Source organism: Peromyscus californicus, unplaced genomic scaffold, assembly GCF_007827085.1.
Source record: "Peromyscus californicus insignis strain IS unplaced genomic scaffold, ASM782708v3 Scaffold_14__1_contigs__length_90479793_seg_1, whole genome shotgun sequence".
Taxonomy (NCBI): Eukaryota; Metazoa; Chordata; class Mammalia; order Rodentia; family Cricetidae; genus Peromyscus; species Peromyscus californicus.
The window spans coordinates 7,089,898-7,108,713 of record NW_026294435.1 but is presented as its reverse complement, the minus strand read 5'-3'; the positions used below and the strand labels follow the sequence as shown (position 1 = coordinate 7,108,713).

The 18,816-nt window shown below is 39.4% G+C and overlaps 1 protein-coding gene across 6 annotated transcripts in view; it reads right to left on the bottom strand.

The window, feature by feature from the left end:
• The window catches only part of Pign (phosphatidylinositol glycan anchor biosynthesis class N), a 177,403-nt gene that overhangs the window by 135,452 nt on the left and 23,135 nt on the right, over nucleotides 1-18,816 (bottom strand). For all 6 annotated transcript variants that reach the window (XR_008217785.1, XM_052736493.1, XM_052736496.1 and 3 more), the window contains 2 exons: nucleotides 18,535-18,627; nucleotides 17,432-17,487 (listed from right to left, as the gene is read on the bottom strand). Coding sequence is in view for 5 of the 6 variants with exons in the window: in XM_052736493.1 (XP_052592453.1) it covers nucleotides 17,432-17,487; nucleotides 18,535-18,627 (149 nt within the window). In the remaining variant the exon portion in view is untranslated. The remainder of the gene's footprint in view (nucleotides 1-17,431; nucleotides 17,488-18,534; nucleotides 18,628-18,816) is intronic.

Genomic DNA, 18,816 nt, shown 5'->3' with positions numbered 1-18,816 from the left:
TGGTTAAATGTGTGAACAAAGAGGGGTGGGAGGAGATAGCTTAGTAGTGAAGAGCACAGGCTGCTCTTGCAGAGGACCCAGGTTCGATGCCTCACATCCACATGGTGCCTCACGAACAGCTGCAACTCCAAGGGATCCAGTACCCTTTTCTGGCCTTCATGGGCACCAAAAATGCATGTGGTACATACACATACATGTAGGCAAACACTCATACCCAAAATAAAAATAGTCAAATCATTTTAAAATGTATAAACACAGAAATGGCTGGAGGCCACAGAAACTCCTGTGATCAGAACACAGACCTAGAAACAAAGAAGAGGCGCTTGGCCATGGAGGACACTTTGGAACAGATAGGCCCATAAGAGAGCACCAAGAGGAACAAGTGTGCAGTCAATAACCACAGCACACAGTCATTAGAGAGATGTGCTGCCTCGGAATATAGCTGGTACTTCACACGTGGCAACTGAGATTAAAGAATGAAAAAGACCTGAGAGAAAAGTCCCTCAGACCAGTATGAGGAGCAATTCCCCTCTACTTCTGTACTGCCGAGGTGGGGTTTGAGTCACAAAAATATTCTGATAAAATATTCATTAAATCCTGCAAACCCTATTATTTCTATAAGCACACAACTCTCCTACAGCATCCATATCAACTGTCCCTTTGCTACACTATACATTCTTTAGAGAATTTAACATGAGGCTTCTGGGGTAAGACAGTGGATTAGAAGTTCCCACCAAGTGACTCCATGCATGAGAAGGGTCACATAGCAAAGCAGAGTATAATCCCTCAGTGTCTACACAGGCAATCTTAGTGGCTAGAGAAATTCTGGGTTCTGGCAGACCCTATATCAGTAAAGGAATTTGATCTGACAATGACTTTTCCTGTCTGACAGCATCCCATAGCTGGAGTGCTACAGCAAGACGCCATCTTTAGAAGGGGCCTTGGTTTAAATCTCAGCTGCTACGGAGACCTGAACAACCACAAGACAGCCTATGGACACTCTGCCACCATGTCTAGGTGGGGGACGGACACAACAGGTATATGTGGAAGTGGGAGATTCAGACAAATTCACTGAGAAAAAATGAGGAGCAGTGAACCCAGGCTGTGGAGGCCACAGTGTCAGTGGCCTCACCCTCAGTGGAAGGAATAAGAGCCATCACCTCAACACCTGTGGCTTGCTGTGCAGATGGGGAGTTTAGTCCACAGCTGGCAATTGCTTAGGCACGGGAGCTGCCTCCTTACCACCAACTGTAGTTTGCTGCTAGTCTAGGGACTCTCGGAGCACAGACAGCAGATCACTAGGTTTCTGCAGGGCGGTTTCTTGCTGTAATCTTCCTGAAAGCAGAGCACGAGGCTCCCTGGCTTACCCCTCCCCTATGATCTGACCCTATACTTAAAGGTTCTAAGGGCCTCAGTAGAAAATCTTTAAATCTCATAAAACTTTCAGCCAAAGTAGTAGGGTACAAAATCAATAGCTTTTCTATCAATCAGTAAAGAGCATTTAAGAAATCAGGAAAACAATCCTACTCACAATAGCAAAACAAAACATTTAAAAAATAATCTTTAAAGAAAGAAGTAAAAGACCTCTACAATGACAACTATAAAACAATGAAGAAAACAATAGAAAAACTGAAGAGTAAAAAACAGAAAAAGAAAAAGAAAAGACCTCCCATGTTTGTGGTTCAAAAGAAAAAAAAAATACAAAATAGATCTGAGCAGCCTGAACTGTCACCCAGGACCATCATATCATCCAGACCTCAGCTGCTGCCAAGGGCCATGTCTGGGTCCATGGTCCTGTTGCAGCCATGGCCTATGTTGACCTCTGTGGCTCCTATGACCACTGAAGACAGCTGGAGAAATGGCTCACTAGATGTTCTTCCAGAGGACATGAATCCAGTACCCAGAACCCACTTAGGGCAGCTCCCAACTGCCTATAACTCCAGAGTCACAGAATCCAACACCCTCTTCCGGCATCCTTAGGTACCTACATACATGTGGCACACACACACATAAACACACATACAGGATTAAAAATAAATCTTAAAAACAAAAACGACATAGAGAGTCCTTCTATTAGTCAGGATGGCTAGCGTAAACGTAAAACAATAAATTCTGGCCAGGATGCAGAGAATGGGGTATGGGAACGTATACATGGTTGGTGGGATTAAAAGTTAGTAGGGCTGCTATAGAAATCAGCATGGAGGTTCCTAAAAAAGGAAGAAAAAAAAAGAAGATCTACTGCACCTCTCAGAGTTACTCATCTGAAGGAATCAAAGTATACAACTCAAATACCAATAAATCCGTTTTACCAGGGGGCTATTCACAACAGCGAAATTATGGAATCAGCCTTAGTGCCCATCAACACCTGATCAATTTACATATCAAATGTGTTTCATATACAAAATGGAGTGTTAGTCAGCCACAAAGAAGAATGAAATCATGCCATTTGCAGAAAAATGAAGGGAACAAGAATGTTAAAAGATATGTCAGACTCGGAAAGACAACCACATGTTTTCTCCAATATGTAGATCTAGTCTTTCTTTTTAAAGACCAGTGAGATGGTTTAGCACGTAATTACACTTGCTGCTATGGCTGACAACCTGAGTTCCAGCCCCAAACCCACATGGTAGAAGGAAGGAACAGATTTCTCTGGCCTGTCCTGATTGACATACTTGCCCTGTGTGGCACACACAGGCACATACACACACAGACACACAGATACACAGATACACACACACACACACACACACACACACACACACACACACACACACACTAAATAAGTAAGTAATAAAGAAGAAATAACGGGCTGGAGAGATGATTCAGTTGTTACGGGCATTTGCTGCTCTTCCAGAGGACCTGAGTTAAATTCCCAGCACTCACATCAAGTAGTTCACAATTTCACATAACTACAGCTACAAGGGATCTGATACCATCTTCCGGACTCTGTGGTTGCCAGTACTCACATGTGCAGTTGCACAGCCACACAGAACACACACATGCATACCAAACTTTTTTTTAAAAGTCTTTAGAAAAGAAAAGAAAGACAAGAAAGTTAGAAGGGCTAGATGAATGACATGGTACATGCATGAAATGCCAGTACTCAGGAGGTAGAGGCAGAATAGGAGGTAGAAGACCATCTGGTCTACAAAGTGAGATTCTGTATTAAACAATAAAAAAAAAAGAAGGGCTGGGAGCAAATAGGCAGGCCCCTGGGAACAAAAAGGGTAATGTAAGTCAATAGCAAGGGACAACAGAACAAATGGTCACATTTTTCCCCCTATTCGGCTAAAAACAGGAAGTCATCACAAGGCATTATTAAAACAAAAATACTTTGGGATGCTTCATTTCAAACACAGATTTCTCTCATTTACTGAAAAAAATTACCTTCCAGGAGTAATAACCCCAAACCAACATTAGAAGTGCTTTCTCTTTCTGCTCTAGTAGCTGTCCACTTAAGTCTGTTCCTCTTGGCCTCAACTCCTGATTCTCTTGTCCCTTTCTTGGTGGGTGCTCCCCTGAACTGACGGTAGTACACTGCCTATTTCCTAGTAGATTCACCTTGATGGCGTCCAACTGCTTATGAGAATATTTAACCATGGCAACTGTCAGCTGCTATTACTCAGGCCTTTTCTCCTCTCCTTAGAGAGCTGAGTCCTCAGCTGGGTACTATTGTTACCCTTTGCTGTTTTATATCTGTCTGTAGCACCTCTGACCACAGGGCTCAATGGGTGCTACTTAATGTGAGTAGGAACACTGGTTTTCACTGTCTCAGAAGTGTACTGAGCAAAGACTTTCTGCATTTCTTGCATGTCTGTCCCACATTTGTCTCTGAGGTAAGAACAAAGCCTTTTCCTGACAATGCCTTACCATATTTAATTCCAGTCACTATAAATTTCCATCTATTAGAGGGTTTGAAGTTCTGCAAGAGTTCTAAAAACAAGCTGCGCTCATGCTATATGATAAGTTCTTAGCATACCAAGCAGTAGGTTTTCGTTCTTATTATTTATTTGTTTTACTATCTTTCTATATGTTCCCACTGGGCATTGAGTCCAGTGATGGCAGGCTCTATCGATTTTCCAGCATCAAGTACAGTGTCTGGAACAAAGCACAAAATTCATAAATACAGTTAAGTATTCATGCAATTAAAAAGCATTTCAGATTATTTGTTGGCAATGGCTAAACTGATGATATATGTGAGCTATTACCCTCTGGTGTGAGTTACACTGTGTACCCCATGCTCTTGTGTGGAGGTCCTAACCCCTGGCACTCAGAAGAGTAACTTTATTTGCAAATAGTCTCTGAAGACTGGTGTTGCTTAGGTGTTGAGTAATCCCCAAAGGCCCAAGTGTTAAAGGTTTGGTCCTTAGAGTGGCACTGCCAGAAGATGGCAAAGATCTTTAAGGGCCTAGGCCAGGGATCTGCAGTCACAACACTTGGAGGCAGAGACAAGGGAGATCAGGAACACAAGGCTTTCTTTGAATACACTGCAAGTTCAAAGGCTGTATGGGCTATATGAGAAACTGTCCCCAAACAAAAATAACAACAAAAAGGTAGGGCTTAGGAGGCTTTAGGTAACTGGGCAAGTGTCCTTAAAGGGACTCTGGAGTGCAGTCATTTTAAGCTGACTAGCCACTAAGTAAGCAGCTTGATATACCACATATTCCCTGCCAGAATATACTTCCTCACCACAGGCCCAATGGGCCAACTGGTCATGGAGTGAAATCTCCAAAACCATGAGCCAAAGAAAACCTTCCCTGTTTTAGCTGGTATATATCAGGAATTCTGTTACTGTCATGGAACATTAACTAACACACAGCTACACTCATGCTAACATAAACTAATACTGGCTTGATATAATCCTAATTTCAACAACTGCTATCATTGACAGGAAAGGGAAACACACTCTCTCTCTCTCTCTCTCTCTCTCTCTCTCTCTCTCACACACACACACACACACACACACACACACACACACACACACACACGGGGAAATACCATGTGAGAACAGTCACTATGGAACATTTGTTTAATGATGCAAAGATGTGTTGCATTCTTTTATGTTGCATTTCTTTAACTCTGTGAAGCTGTGTTACTTTGCCTGTCTAAAACAACTCATGGCCTAATAAAGAGCTGAACAGCCAATAGCAAGTCAAGAGAAAGGATAGGTGGGGCTGGCAGGTATCGAGAATAAACAGAAGGAGAAATCTGGGAGGAAAAGAAAAGAGAGCAAGAGAACAAGGAAAAGAAGACTCTAGGGGCCAGCCACCCAGTCACACACCAAGCCAAAGAGTAATTAAAGTAAGACATACAAAGTAAGAAAAGGAAAAAGCCCAGAGGTGCTGTAGGATCCTGTATGCTGTGAATATATTTTGTTCTCATTGGTTGATAATAATGCTGTTTGGCCAATAGAGAGGCAGAATAAGGTTTGAAGACAGAGATCAACAAGGGTGGAGTCAAGCAGACTCAAGGCAGCTGCCCAAGAAACAAGATCCCAGAGAACCAGTAAGCCAAGGGCAACGTGGCAATGCATAGATTAATAGAAAAGGGTTAATTTAAATGTAAGAGCTAGTTAGTAATAAGCCTGAGCCATCGGCCAAACATTTACAATATAAGCCTTTGAGAGATTTTTTGGAAGCAGCTGCGGAACTGGGCAGAGAAACTCAGTTTACACAGAAGCAAAAGGTAGATGGGATAATTTTAAGTTAAGAAAAGCTGGCAAGAAACAAGTCAAGCTAAGGCTGGGCATTTATGATAAAGAATAAGCTTCTGTGTGTGATTTATTTGGGAGTTGGGTAGCGGGCCCCAAAAAAGAACAAAAACAACCACCAGCAACATTTAGTGAAAACATCATTTTAAAAGAATCTATGATTGTTGAGGCTAGCCTGGTCTATATAGTAAGTTCTAAGATAGGGAAACATAGTGAGACCCTGTCTCAAAGAACATTAATAACAACAAAAATATATGTGATCAACATGTTATGCTTACAAGAAGGAAAAAGACAGAAATGGGTACTCTAAATAGTCCACATTTTCTCCTAAAAGTGTTACTATTCCTTCTTTTTTTTTTTTTTTTTTTTTTTTTTTGGTTTTTCGAGACAGGGTTTCTCTGTGTAGCTTTGCGCCTTTCCTGGAACTCACTTGGTAGTCCAGGCTGGCCTCGAACTCACAGAGATCCACCTGCCTCTGCCTCCCGAGTGCTGGGATTAAAGGCGTGCGCCACCACCGCCCGGCTACTATTCCTTCTTATCTTACAGTTATTTGAACACTGTAAAAGAAAGTAAAGTGTATTTTAGGATTATCAACAATGTTGTCCATTCTTCAGGGTGAACTAGTATTTGGAGGGCAAGGGGTTTTTCATGTTTCTTGTTCATAATTTTATTACAAAAATATTTCACTTGCAAATACCCATGGTCCAATATTTTATAACAGCTGCTAATTCCTTTTTAGAATAGTTATCTAGATAGAAGGGAAACAGCTCAAGAAAATAAAAGTAGAAAAAAGGGCAAAAATTATTTGTGAACAAAGTTTCTTTCCTTAACCTGACCAATGGTGCAGAATCATGCTGTCTTCTGTATCTATGTAAATGGATCATTTCCCAAGCACATATGTAACTTATAAAAGCTGTTTGTAAAAAATGGACTTCAGAGAAAACAAAAATGGCAGTGGATGTATCCACTGTAGAGCTCCAATAAGACACATTTAGAAAGTGGACTCACAAAATTATAAAGAGAAATATCAGAACAGAGCCTCACATCGGAAAACGATGAATCTATGCCCTGTGCTGCTGAGTCTAAGCCAGCAGGCTTCAAGCACAAAGGTTGTGCCCAACAAGCTGTGGGGCTGCAGGTACCGAGGACATAGAGATGTGCCCACCTCCTGAAGCTCTTGCAGAAACACATCCATACTGAATAGGGCTGGCCCTAGACCCACCAGCCAGCTTGCAGCATGGAGCCTCTGCAGCTGCAGCCCATGCTGAAAGCCCTGCTGGAACAGGAGTGTAGCTTGTAAATGATTAGTAAATCATATTGGTGATACAAAGAAAGGCTCCTCTCAAAACCAGTACATAAATGTGACCTGAGTGAGGGATTTCCATATGTGTGAACCCAAGGAAGTAAATGCATGAAAAGGAGGCAATACTTGCCATGTAAGAGGGAAATACACTGAATATTTTTAATAAAATTTATATTTTTAAATTTTTCACAATAAAGTTAAAAAGGGGAAAAAAACATTCCGGATGTTATTCTTCTGGGGCAGGTACACAGTTCCTCTCCAGCTGCACTGTCCTCCACAGCTTCTTACGAGAACACTAAGTCTTCCTTCTTACTTCATGGCATTATTTTCCCTTCAAGTTTTGTTTTGTTTTCAGACAGGGCTATCCTGTGTATGCCAGGATAACCTTGGACTGGCACAAAGTTCCCTGCTCAGCCTCAGTGCTGGATCACAGACCCACACAGGCATACCCAGAAAAACTGAACACTTTGGAAATACAAAGTGTCTTTTCTTCTTTGAGGGCAATGTGTGGAACCTTCTCATTTCTCTCCCCTTCTCTCTCCCCGCCTCTCTTTCTCTTCCTCCCCCTTCTTCTCTCTTTAAATTAATTAATTTATTTATTCTATGTGGTTTTCGCATTATGTATCTTGATCCCACTCATTCCCCATCCCTCAGCATCCACCCTCTGCCCCTGCATCCCCTCCCCCAATAAAACAAAGTTCAAGAGAAAAAAATGAAGAAAATAAAATGAGAAAAATAAAAAGGGGGAGGAATTAAAAATCTCATGTTGGAAGCTGCAGGGTGACCCAACAAGTCACACTGTATACCCCTTTGTCAGTACATCTCTACTTTCAAGTGGTCATTGCAGTCATTGGGCTGGTTCACATTTCTCTTAATCATGTAGCGCCACCTGCTGGTCATGCCTTGGCATATTATCAGCATCCACAACACCCAATTTTAGCCTTTAGATTTTTATTTGTTCCATTTGTCAAAAGTAATAGTTCATAACTTTTATTCCCCCCCCCACCGCCCAAGGTATTTGAAACTAAACAGGAAAGTACTTATTTAGGATAAAACAATATGCAATTACAGTAAAAACTAACTGGACTCTAAAAAAATCTGAAAAAAACACGTAGGACCTCAGCAATCTTATTTTCTGTTTTAAAACCTCTATTCCGTTACCCCAGGAATATTTTACTGTTCTTCTACTCTTCATAGCTATTTAGACAAAAATTATCAGACAAAAACTTAGTGATGCTATGAAATCTATGATGTAAGTAAAAAAATCTAAAGACTCTGAAATGCTCAGGTGTCAATACTGAAGAAATTTGCTCCCGTGCACATACTGCTGAACAGTGCACTTCTCAGGACAAAGGGAATGAGAAGGAAAGACACCCTCCAACGATGGTCTGGACAAGTGCTTGTGTCATTTTCCTACAGGATGTGTCACCAAAGCCTTCCCCTCATCTTTTATGTTTATAAGTCAACATTTCTTTTATTCAGCTTATAATATAATGTTGACATTCTATGTATACAGAAAAGTGATTAAAAAGAAACAGATGATATGGATAGAGAACATTTATCAGATTTAATAAATAAAAAATAACAACGTCTACTGTACTTGGGTACTAGTGATCAATGTTCTTTTGGATATACTGAACATTAAATGTCATACTAACACATACAGGCACTGCTCTCAAATACAATTTTTTCAAAATACCTAAAAACAGGAATGAAGTTTTAATACATACAAGTAAAGATTATCTTAAAATACAATTTAGTTTATGTCATGCACAACTCCCCAAATGACAGAAAACAAATTTTCAGTTTAGTATTATAGGTGGTTCTTGTGTCTTTATCAAATTAATAACTTCTTACTACAAAGCTAGTACCATCATGATCCTACTAGATAGGCATGTATATTTCATGCTTTTCCTGTGCAGTCACAGTAGTTTGGCATACTTTGAAAATGAATTATATAGTGTGCCATAGTTATATACTTACTTTTTTCACTCAACTTACAACTTGGTAACCTAAGTACACACGTGCTTATTACCTCACTCTCCATACATGCCATAAACTGGCTCACAATAATGTCTCTACATGCAATTACTTACCTCAGACCACACTGTCAAAAGTAAACCTGGACACAGAGTTTGGGTATGTGTACTTTAAGTTGGTATTCAAAACCACACTACAACATAGTTAAGAGTACAAGAGGCTATGGAGCCACTTTGTCTGGGTTCAGTTAAGATTAGAAATCCCAGAAAAACTCATTTTACTGTGCCATAATTTATTTGTAAAGAAGAGAAATAATAGAACTGCTTCACAAAGATAGGGAATAATATGAGGTGGACATTCTTTTCATAACTATCATCTACACATTCTCTTTTGTGAATTTTTGGGCATAATTTTCCATTTCATTACGGTCATATTTTTTTCTGTTGCTGTATACAACTTTTTGTAATTGAAAAGGTGGCTACCGGGTATTTGGGAACAGGCAGGAAGGAGAGAAACTTTCATCTACACATGGTGCCCAATGGCAACTCCATCCACAAAAAACCTGAGAGAGCTTTAAAAGAGGTTCTAAAATGGAGCCAAGTGCAGCTTCATAGTTCATGTCTCTCACTGCAGGCTGCAGTACAGAACCACCTAAGAACAATGTCCCCTGACCGCTGCAGGCCTCAGCGGAAACATGCCGGACTCCCACAGTCTCTTAGGGGCAGCAGTATAAAGATGCTTCTCCAAGCCACTGCCTTTGGGCTTGAGAGCACAGCTTCAGATTTGAGAACACAGCTACACTCTACTTAGTACTGCTTCCCAGAATTGGGGGACGGGGTAAGTGTGACTCTGTTGGTACTTCTGCCATGTTGGAAAGCGGAGCGGGGCAGATCCAGCCGCCAAAGCTGCTGCTTTGGTCCTAGCCACACCTGCTTAGCAGTTTAAAAATTTTCCTGGTCAGAAAAGGATCACAGATACACAATAAGGACAGATTCAAACAGAAAACCCTCTAAATAAGTTATAGTGTGTTTAAAAATATACATAGACAGGTTGGGAATTTAGCTCAGTGGTAGAGCGCTTGCCTAGCAAGTGCAAGGCCCTGAGTTCAGTCTTCAGCTGGGGTGGGAGTAGGGGGTATGGGACAAAAACAAAAACAAACAAACAAAAAAATATATATAAGCTTAGGAGAGTAAAGAGAAGGTATACAGTCATAAAACAGAAATACATAGTTTTCAAATAATAAAGTCCTTAAAAAGGAAGTACAGTAATATTTTTAAAAAGCCACCTAAAGATAGAAAATACATAGAGAGACTGGACACTGTATGTTATTATGTTTTCATTGAACTGTTTGGCAGCTGAGGAAGGAGCAACAGCTGCTAAGAGACATTTGATTATAAATGTGGCTAGATTAACTCAACCTATATATTTTGAAAATTCTTTAACTTCAAAATTTAAGTCAAAAGATATGTTACTTTGGAGAAGAGGTTATGCTTTTATTTCCACAGGAAATGAGAGGCTGTGGATTCAACCTGTGTTAAGAAAAATCAGATTTGATCGAGGAAGAACCCCTGAAAGGTCTCCGATGGGAACAGATGGCCCAGATGATCCAACCTTTCAGAGTACTTTTGTTGAAGTTTCCTCTGAGTTCTGCATTCAGAGAGGCTTCAAGCCTGCTGGCTGAGATGATCCAAACTCAAAGACTACTCCAGTCAGGACTTGAACATAATCCTAAATTTTCTCTGGGTCCCCATAAGATTAACAGCAGCTCCAACCAGCAGGAACTGTCTAGAAAACTATGCCCACATTCCCAAAAAAATGGATTATGGATGTTTGTCTTTGTTTAGGGGTTTGGTTACAAATTGTTATTGGTCATAGTCAAAGGGGGCTATGATATAGAAATAATGGGAAAAAGGGGATAGATCATTAAATCCACTTTAGTCCAAAAAAACCCTCCTAATTTTACATATTTTATATCAGTATGATTTTAGTTTATTGACATAAGTTTAAAGTTAATTTTGTTACACTGTATATTTCTACTCTTGTCTAGGGTATTATGTTTATGCAGCTCATTTAAAAATGTAATATATAATTAAGAAATACGGATTAATGGTCATCTATAGTAGCAAACTTATAGTGATGTTAGGTATGTTTTCAAGGTCATACAGAGATATATTTCAGATAGACAGACAATCTTCAAACACTTCAAAAACCTACAGAATATGGCATTTAAAATGTTTTAAGAACTTAGACTTTCTCGGCAGTGCGATACATCTGCTCCTGGCAGCACCAATTACTTAAAAGAAAATGATGGGCATCAAAGAAACTCCATATGGAGTTTGTTTTCTTTATGGCAAAAGCTAGCCATGTGGGCAAAAAAAGTGTTCTTACCTTGACTGATGACAGTATGCTGTACAAATTGAACAAGCAGGACACACACAAAAAAAACTGACTGCAGAACTTTGCCAAGACAAGGTGGGACAGTCCTGCAAAAATCCTGCTTCACAGATAAGTCTGTCAGATATGCTAGGCCTGTAGGCAGAAGACTGATGCCACATCATTGCAGAATAACTTTGGGTGACTGTCCAGGCAGCCCAGTGTTCCTGTCATTAGCTAACATTACGTCCTTCTGGGGTCTTTGATGGAGTTGAAGACAAAATAGTTATAATTATAGTTTTCCTTAGTTATAAAGAAAGTAAATTAGATACAAAGCTCACCACAATAAAATAGATAATTAAGTATTTTCACTGATTTTTGTCCAATGCAAATAGTCTGGATACTGTTACTGTAATTCTTAACTGTTTTTGTTGTATTTAGTCTTACTATATTAAGATCAAAACCTTCCTTTTTAATTAGACAAAAAGGGGGAAATGTTGTTGGATAATGCTCTTGTACACTGTAAAGATTTGTCACTCAAATTGGTTTAATAAAATGCTGATTGGCCAGCAGCCAGGCAAGAAGTATAGGCAGGGTGATCAAACTAAGAATGCTGGGAAGAAGAAGGGTAGAGTCAGGGGTCACCAGCCAGATGCAAATGAAGCAAAATGAGAATGCTGTTTTGAGAAAAGGTACCAAGCCAAAGTGGCTACACACAGATAAGAATTATGGGTTACATGGGAATAGGAAGAAGCAAAGTACTAGAGAGGTCCCCAGAAATCCACAAAGATACCTCCATGATAGACTACTGGCAATAGTAGAGAGAAAGCCCAAGCTGACCTACTCTGGTGATCAGATGGCTGAACACTCTAACTGTCATGATAGAACTCTCATCCAGTGACTGATGGAGGCAGATGCAGAGATCCATGGTCAAAACCCAGGTGGAGCTGCAGAAGTCCAATTGGCGTGAGATAGGAGGGATTATATGAGCAAGAGATATTGAGACCATGATTGGAAAAAGCATAGGGACAAACAGTCAAACTAGTGGAAACACATGAACTGTGAACCAAGAGCTGAGAAGGCCCCATGGAACTGGACCAGGCCCTCTGAATAAGTAGACAGTTGATTAGCTTGAACTGTTTAGGAGGCCCCCAGGCAGTAGGACTAGGACCTGTCCTTAGTGCATGGACTGGCTTTTTGGAACCTAGGGCCTATGCTGAGACATTTTGCTCAGTCTTGGTGTAGGGAGAAGGGGACTGGACCTGCCTCAACCGAATGTACCAGGCTGGGCTGACTCCCCAGGGGAGACCTTGCCTTGGAGGAGGTGGGGATGGGAGGTGGGTTTGGAGGGGGAAGGCTGGGGGGGGTGGGAGGAGGGAGGACAGGGGAATCTGTGGCTGATATGTAAAATTAAATTAAATATAAAATAAAAATATTTTTTAAAAAAAGAATTATGGGTTAATTTAAGTGTAAGAGCTAGTTAGTAATAAGCTTGAGCAACCAGCCAAGCATTTATAAGTAATAATAAGCCTCTGAGTCAATTATTTCAGAAGCAGCTGCTGATTATTTGAGAACAGGCAAGTAGGAGAGAAACTTCCACCAACACATGTGGGGGTGGGGTAGGGACAGATGTCAATCTCAAGATGCCATCTTTTTTCTTTTTTTAAGACAAGGTTTCTCACTGGAAGAACTCTGGAAGACATCTGACCACCAAGCCCCAGGAATCTGCCTGTCTCCAACTCCACAGTGCTGAAAGTGCAAACACGCAAGACCATAACTGGCCTTTTCCTTTTTTCTATTTTTTAACATAAGTTCTGGAAATTAAACTCAAATCCTCAGACTTAAACAATAAGCACTCTATTGCCTGAGCTATTTTCCTGACCTGATGCATAAAATTCTCTATAGATCATAAATTATCATGCTTGTTACATAGTCTATAAATGTTTCCTCCAAAACAGAAAATAATGTAATCTTTATGGTTTATTTTATCTAATACAACATTTAATTCTGATATATTCAAATTGTCTTTTTCTTATGACATATTTTGTTTTATTCATAGGAGTCACACTTTTGCTTTTGAGAAGCATTTTATTTCATTTTCAATCAATGTGGAATTTAATTTATGACTGGCATAAGGTGGAGGACCTGGCCATATTTTTTCCAGTGCAAAGGTAATGTGCTGTAAGTCTTGTCTCCCCCCGCCCCCGATCTTTAATGTCATCTGTAATCAAAACCAAATATCACATAGATATCAACCCCTTTATATACTACCAAGTCAGTCTGCATAGTTACATGCTATATTTGCACCAATATTGCTTCATAAGTAGCTTTAGAATGCATTTCCTGTCTAGTAAAGAAAATTTTCTTATCTTCTTCTTCCTCAGTATTAGTTAAACTATTCTTGAAAATCTCTCTCTATAAAACTTGAGAATCATCTTGAACCACATGAAAAATTATTATTCTGTAGTTAGATTTTAGCATAGTGTTAATATTTTATGAAATTTAACAATATTAGTCAATATTTATTTATATTTTATTATGGACTAAAGTAAATTTTGTAGCTTTTTCCACAATGCACATTTTCCATTATATTATGTTTTACTTTTACTCTGAATGGTATCCTTTATCCTGTTTCATATTCTACTTGGCTAGTATCAAAGATTACAAAGGCTTTTTTTCAAATTTCTTTCTTTAGATGATAGCCTCAATATGCTGTTTCTCAGTTCAAACTCATGAAATTGAGCAATATATGCACGTGATTTTTAAAAATCAAACAAATAAAATACAACTTGATAACTTTGTGTGATTTTTGTTTACTTTGGTTTTTTTTGTTGTTTTTTGTTTTTTTGTCTTATTGAAGATTTTGGTTTGTTTTGAATTTTGGGGGTGTGTGGTTTGAATAGGTATGGCCCCCATAGACTTGTGTGTTTAAATGTTTGGTCCATAGGGAATGGCACTATTAAGAAGTGTGGCCTTGTTGGAGAAAGTGTGTCACTGTGAAGGAGGGCTTTGTGGTCTTCTATGCTCAAACTATGCCCAGTGTGGCACATAGTCGATTCTGCTACCTGCAGATCAAGATACAGAAGTCTCAGCTCCTTCTCCAGCACCATGTCTGCCTACATACCACCATGACAATAATGGACTAAATTTCTGAAACTGTAAGTCATCTCCAGTTAAATGTTTTCCTTTATAAGAGTTGCCATGGTAATAGTGTCTCTTCCCAATAGAAACTCTAACTAAGGGGGGGGGGGGGTTGTTGATTTGTTGTTTTTTTTTTTTTTAAGAGAAATAACATGAAGTTGTGTGGGTAAGGAGGTGGAGAGAATCTAAGAGGAGTTGGGGGAGGGGAAAGAATATGATCAAAATACTGTCCAAAAAAAATTTTATACAAAAAAAAATGTCAAGCAAACAGAACTGCATAAGTATAACAAGAAAATATTCTTTCTGTTTTTCAGTTCACCAATCAAGAGGGACAAAATATTTTGACCTGCTTGCTTTAAACTATTCTAGTAGCTTTCTCTACATGCATTCTTAACACTAAGTCATGATTCATCACCCAACACACTCTCTGTTGACCTGTTGCTGCCTCTAGACATCCTTTCCCCCAGAGGTCACCTCACTGCTTGTACTTTCTTTGTTAGCCATCGCGGTACTGCCACAGTCTACTATCTAAACCTCTGTCTTACTCACTCAGTAGACAGAATCCTCTGTGTAATAGTTTATGATGTCAATATGACTACCACACTTTATGTTTCCTTTCCCCTCTGCCATCCAACTGATAACTATATAGTATATTTTCAAGGGTGGTTACATTTACATTCTATTCTGTAATTATAATTAATTCTTCCCTGCTTTGCCTAGATTGACTCTAAAAGCTGAAAATCAGTATTTACATTAGTATAACTAAAATTTAAATGCTGTTCATTGACTAGCAAAGTTTTGTGCTATGATTAAATTTTTCTCATTTATTCCATCAAGTTTTGATCCATGTGACAATGTAGAATCGCTTTTCTCATACTCTTAGCAACTGTTCAAAATCATAAAGAGTAAGTTTTCCTGTATACCATGCTGTTGGTAATCTCCTCCAGCTTTCCTCTCACTCTACTGTTTTAAATTCATTTCTTTCACTACAGCTCTACTCACCATATGTATGCGAGTGCCCACGGTAACCAGAAAAGGGTTCTCAGTGCCCTAAAACTGGAGTTACAGGGAGCTGCCAGCTGTCTGATGTGGGTGCTGGGGACATGATGCAGGTCTTGTACAGGAGCTAAAAGTACTCTCAATTGCTGAGCCATCTCTCCAGCCCCTCCTTCCTTCTTTTAATACATCTTGTCCTATTTTTTTCATTTTGCAAAGTGAGCATTAGTTTTACGAATTTAACAGTTTCGTAAATATTTCTGGGGATTTTTAACACATTGAGGTTCTATTCCTTGAATTATGTATCTTGAAGAGTCATTTGCATTTTAACATCTTTGGTTTTTCTGGCAACACTGAAGACTTCAAGTAAGTGATTTTTAGTCAGACAGGTCTGGAGACGGTTCTCATCATTTTGCTCCAAGCAGAAAAGCCACTGGTTGGGCCAAGCCCCCAAATGATACTAAGCAATGTCTATATAAATATAGATAGCAACATTCAGGCAGGAGTTGAACATCAAAGTAATACTTAGCATTAGAAACTAAGCCAAGTGGAAGAAGGCCAAAAGTACATTTATGCCCTTGAAGAAGATTCTATTCTTGACCAGTCTTTCTAGAGAGGTAGATTCAAGCTTCAGAGTCCCCTACCTAAAGAATGGAGCCACCTACAGTGAGTGAATGTACCTATTCCAATTAAAATAATCAAGTTAATACCTCACAGAAATGCCCACTGGTCAGTCAGATCCAGCTAATCCCTATTCCCAACTGATTCTAGATTGTGTCAAGATAACAATTAAAACTAACAAATACAGTGCTCAGTCATTAAGTGTTTCTTGAAAAAAAAATAAGCACTATACAAAAACACAAACACTTAAATACATACTGGTTGCTATACATTGTTATATTTGTGTCATCTGGGGGCGTAGTCTAACCAGCTGCTCACTAACCTGGGACAAAAGTGACCAGCCGAGCCTGCAGACCTGCCAGTCTAAAAATATTCACTTGCTAAAAGCATATATCTTTAAAAATAAAATGAAAAATTAAATCTTCAAGATCCATATGAATGCATATATATGCGTGCGCGCGCACACACACACACACACACACACACACACACACACACACACACACACAACAAGCATACTACCACATTATTTAAAGCTTTCTGGTTTATGAAGATTACAACTGTATTCTGTAACTTGCCAAAGGTAATTCCAATGAGATGATGATGACGACTACTCCAAAAAATCATTTACTGACGTTCCTAAAACTCCTAGAACCTCAATGTATTTTAACCAGACGTACGTAAAACACTTTTGACTATGCACCTCCAAGAGGCTGAAAAAACCTGCTGAGCCCACACATACAGTTATAAAGAGCAAGGTGGAGGATTCAGATCTGCCCTTTCTTTGTTCAGGAAAAATACATCTCTGAGATCTAGAACAACAAAACCCAGGTGCCGCTCAAAGTGGCTCTAACATTTGCTCACTGGTGGAGCCAAGGTTTCTCCAAACACCACACCTGGCCTGTCCCTGTCACTGTCTACACTCTCCAGGACTTCTACATATGAACGCTCTCTATCACCGTCTTCACTGTGATGCTCCAACACCTTCAGTACCCACCCAGACTGACATCTAAGGCCCCATGTGTAACTAAAGAGCTGGCATCTTCATAAGTAAAGTGAACTCACCAGGCCATCCTTCTGTAAAGCCATTAGAGTGTCCCTATCTCCATTTCCTCCTCCAGCCACTCGGAGGTATAAACATGTTTGGCTCATGAGCAAAAGTAGCAGAAGAGGACTTCTGTTTGGCATCTGTCTTACTACACACAAAAATGACAATGTTTATACATAAATTAATCTATCTCATTGGCATCAAGCTCAAGCAACACTTTTTTTTCCCTCCAAGTTAATAAAAAATATTTAAGACTTACTTAAATGGTGTAAACAAAAATGGTAAAGTAGCTGCTTTTTTCTGAGTCATCTTCACCTGGGAACCAAGCATGAAAATACATATTATATTATAAATGAGAAAAAATACTGAATTTCATTCTGAAATATAAATATCAGTTAAAATGGCTCTTCGGGGATGATTAACTTCTTTGGAAATAAATGGGATTTTGTGTTATTATATTGTATTGTTTCATAAATATTTAAAGAAAAATTTAAATAATACTTTACTATCTCAGTAAGCTGAGAATTAAGTACATCACTCTTGCAAAAATAGTGTACTGTAATGTAATTACAACAATTCTTCCTTAACTCTTTGAAGTAAGGCAAAGTTACATTAGAGAATAATCTCTGTAATGCTGTCATCTCTAGTCTAATTCTTTTGGGCATAGTCTAATAAATAAGGACTTGATTTGTAGTCTTTATAAGTATATATGACAATCTTATAGTGACACTCCTCAAAGGCAGTTCTATTCCCTCTAACGACCCATAAAACCTGCATTTCAGAAATAAAAAACTTCATTGTTAAGTTTCAAACCCTGGACAATGGCTGAGGTGCCTATTTAACATATCCAAGTAGGCCTGGCCTCCAGGTTCTCCCAGCATCCCTCAGTCCCTACCTGTTACAGGCTATGGCTGGCATTCTCTGCCCTCTACCCTGAACTCTTCAGCCAGGGGCTGGACTTGCCTTCCCCCGAGGCTCTTCCCTATATAATCCAGCCATTTTGGTTACCCATCCCTTTTGCACCTTTGCCCTCTTGGGTGCTGCACCTGGTTCTCCTGTCTCCCCTCTTCCTTCCCCTCCCCCTCTCCTGACATGGCTCAGGGTCATGTCTACTCAGGACTCTACCAGACGCCTCTGGATATGGACTCCTTTTTATCTATAATAAACTTTCTTCCCCACCATACCTACAAGGAGCCATGTCCTTTCCTTTCCTTTTTTCTTTTTTCATTCATTTATGACACTAGGCAAATACTAAAAAGCCAAGATAGTAAGTTATAGAAAATTATTCATTAAAATATAAAATCATATTTTACTTAACACACTTAAAATTTATAGTAGAATTCCTTAGTTAATTTTTTTCACCTTGAACTGTTCAAGAATCTGTACTGCATTGGTAAGCATGCTCTCTGCTTTGAAGAGACCAGTGTTGTTAAGATAATCCACAGGAAGTATTCCCTAAAAAATGAAACATAACAAGTATTTATAATAACAAGCAGTGGTGTTCTGATTGTAAAGCGAGCACAACCTGTAAACCCAGCACTTTGGAGGCCAAGGTGTAGATGGCAAGTTCCTGGTCAACCTGAGCTAGAGTGAGATTCTGTTTCAATAAGAGAAAACAAGGAGCTGTAGGTGGAGTTTTCCTGT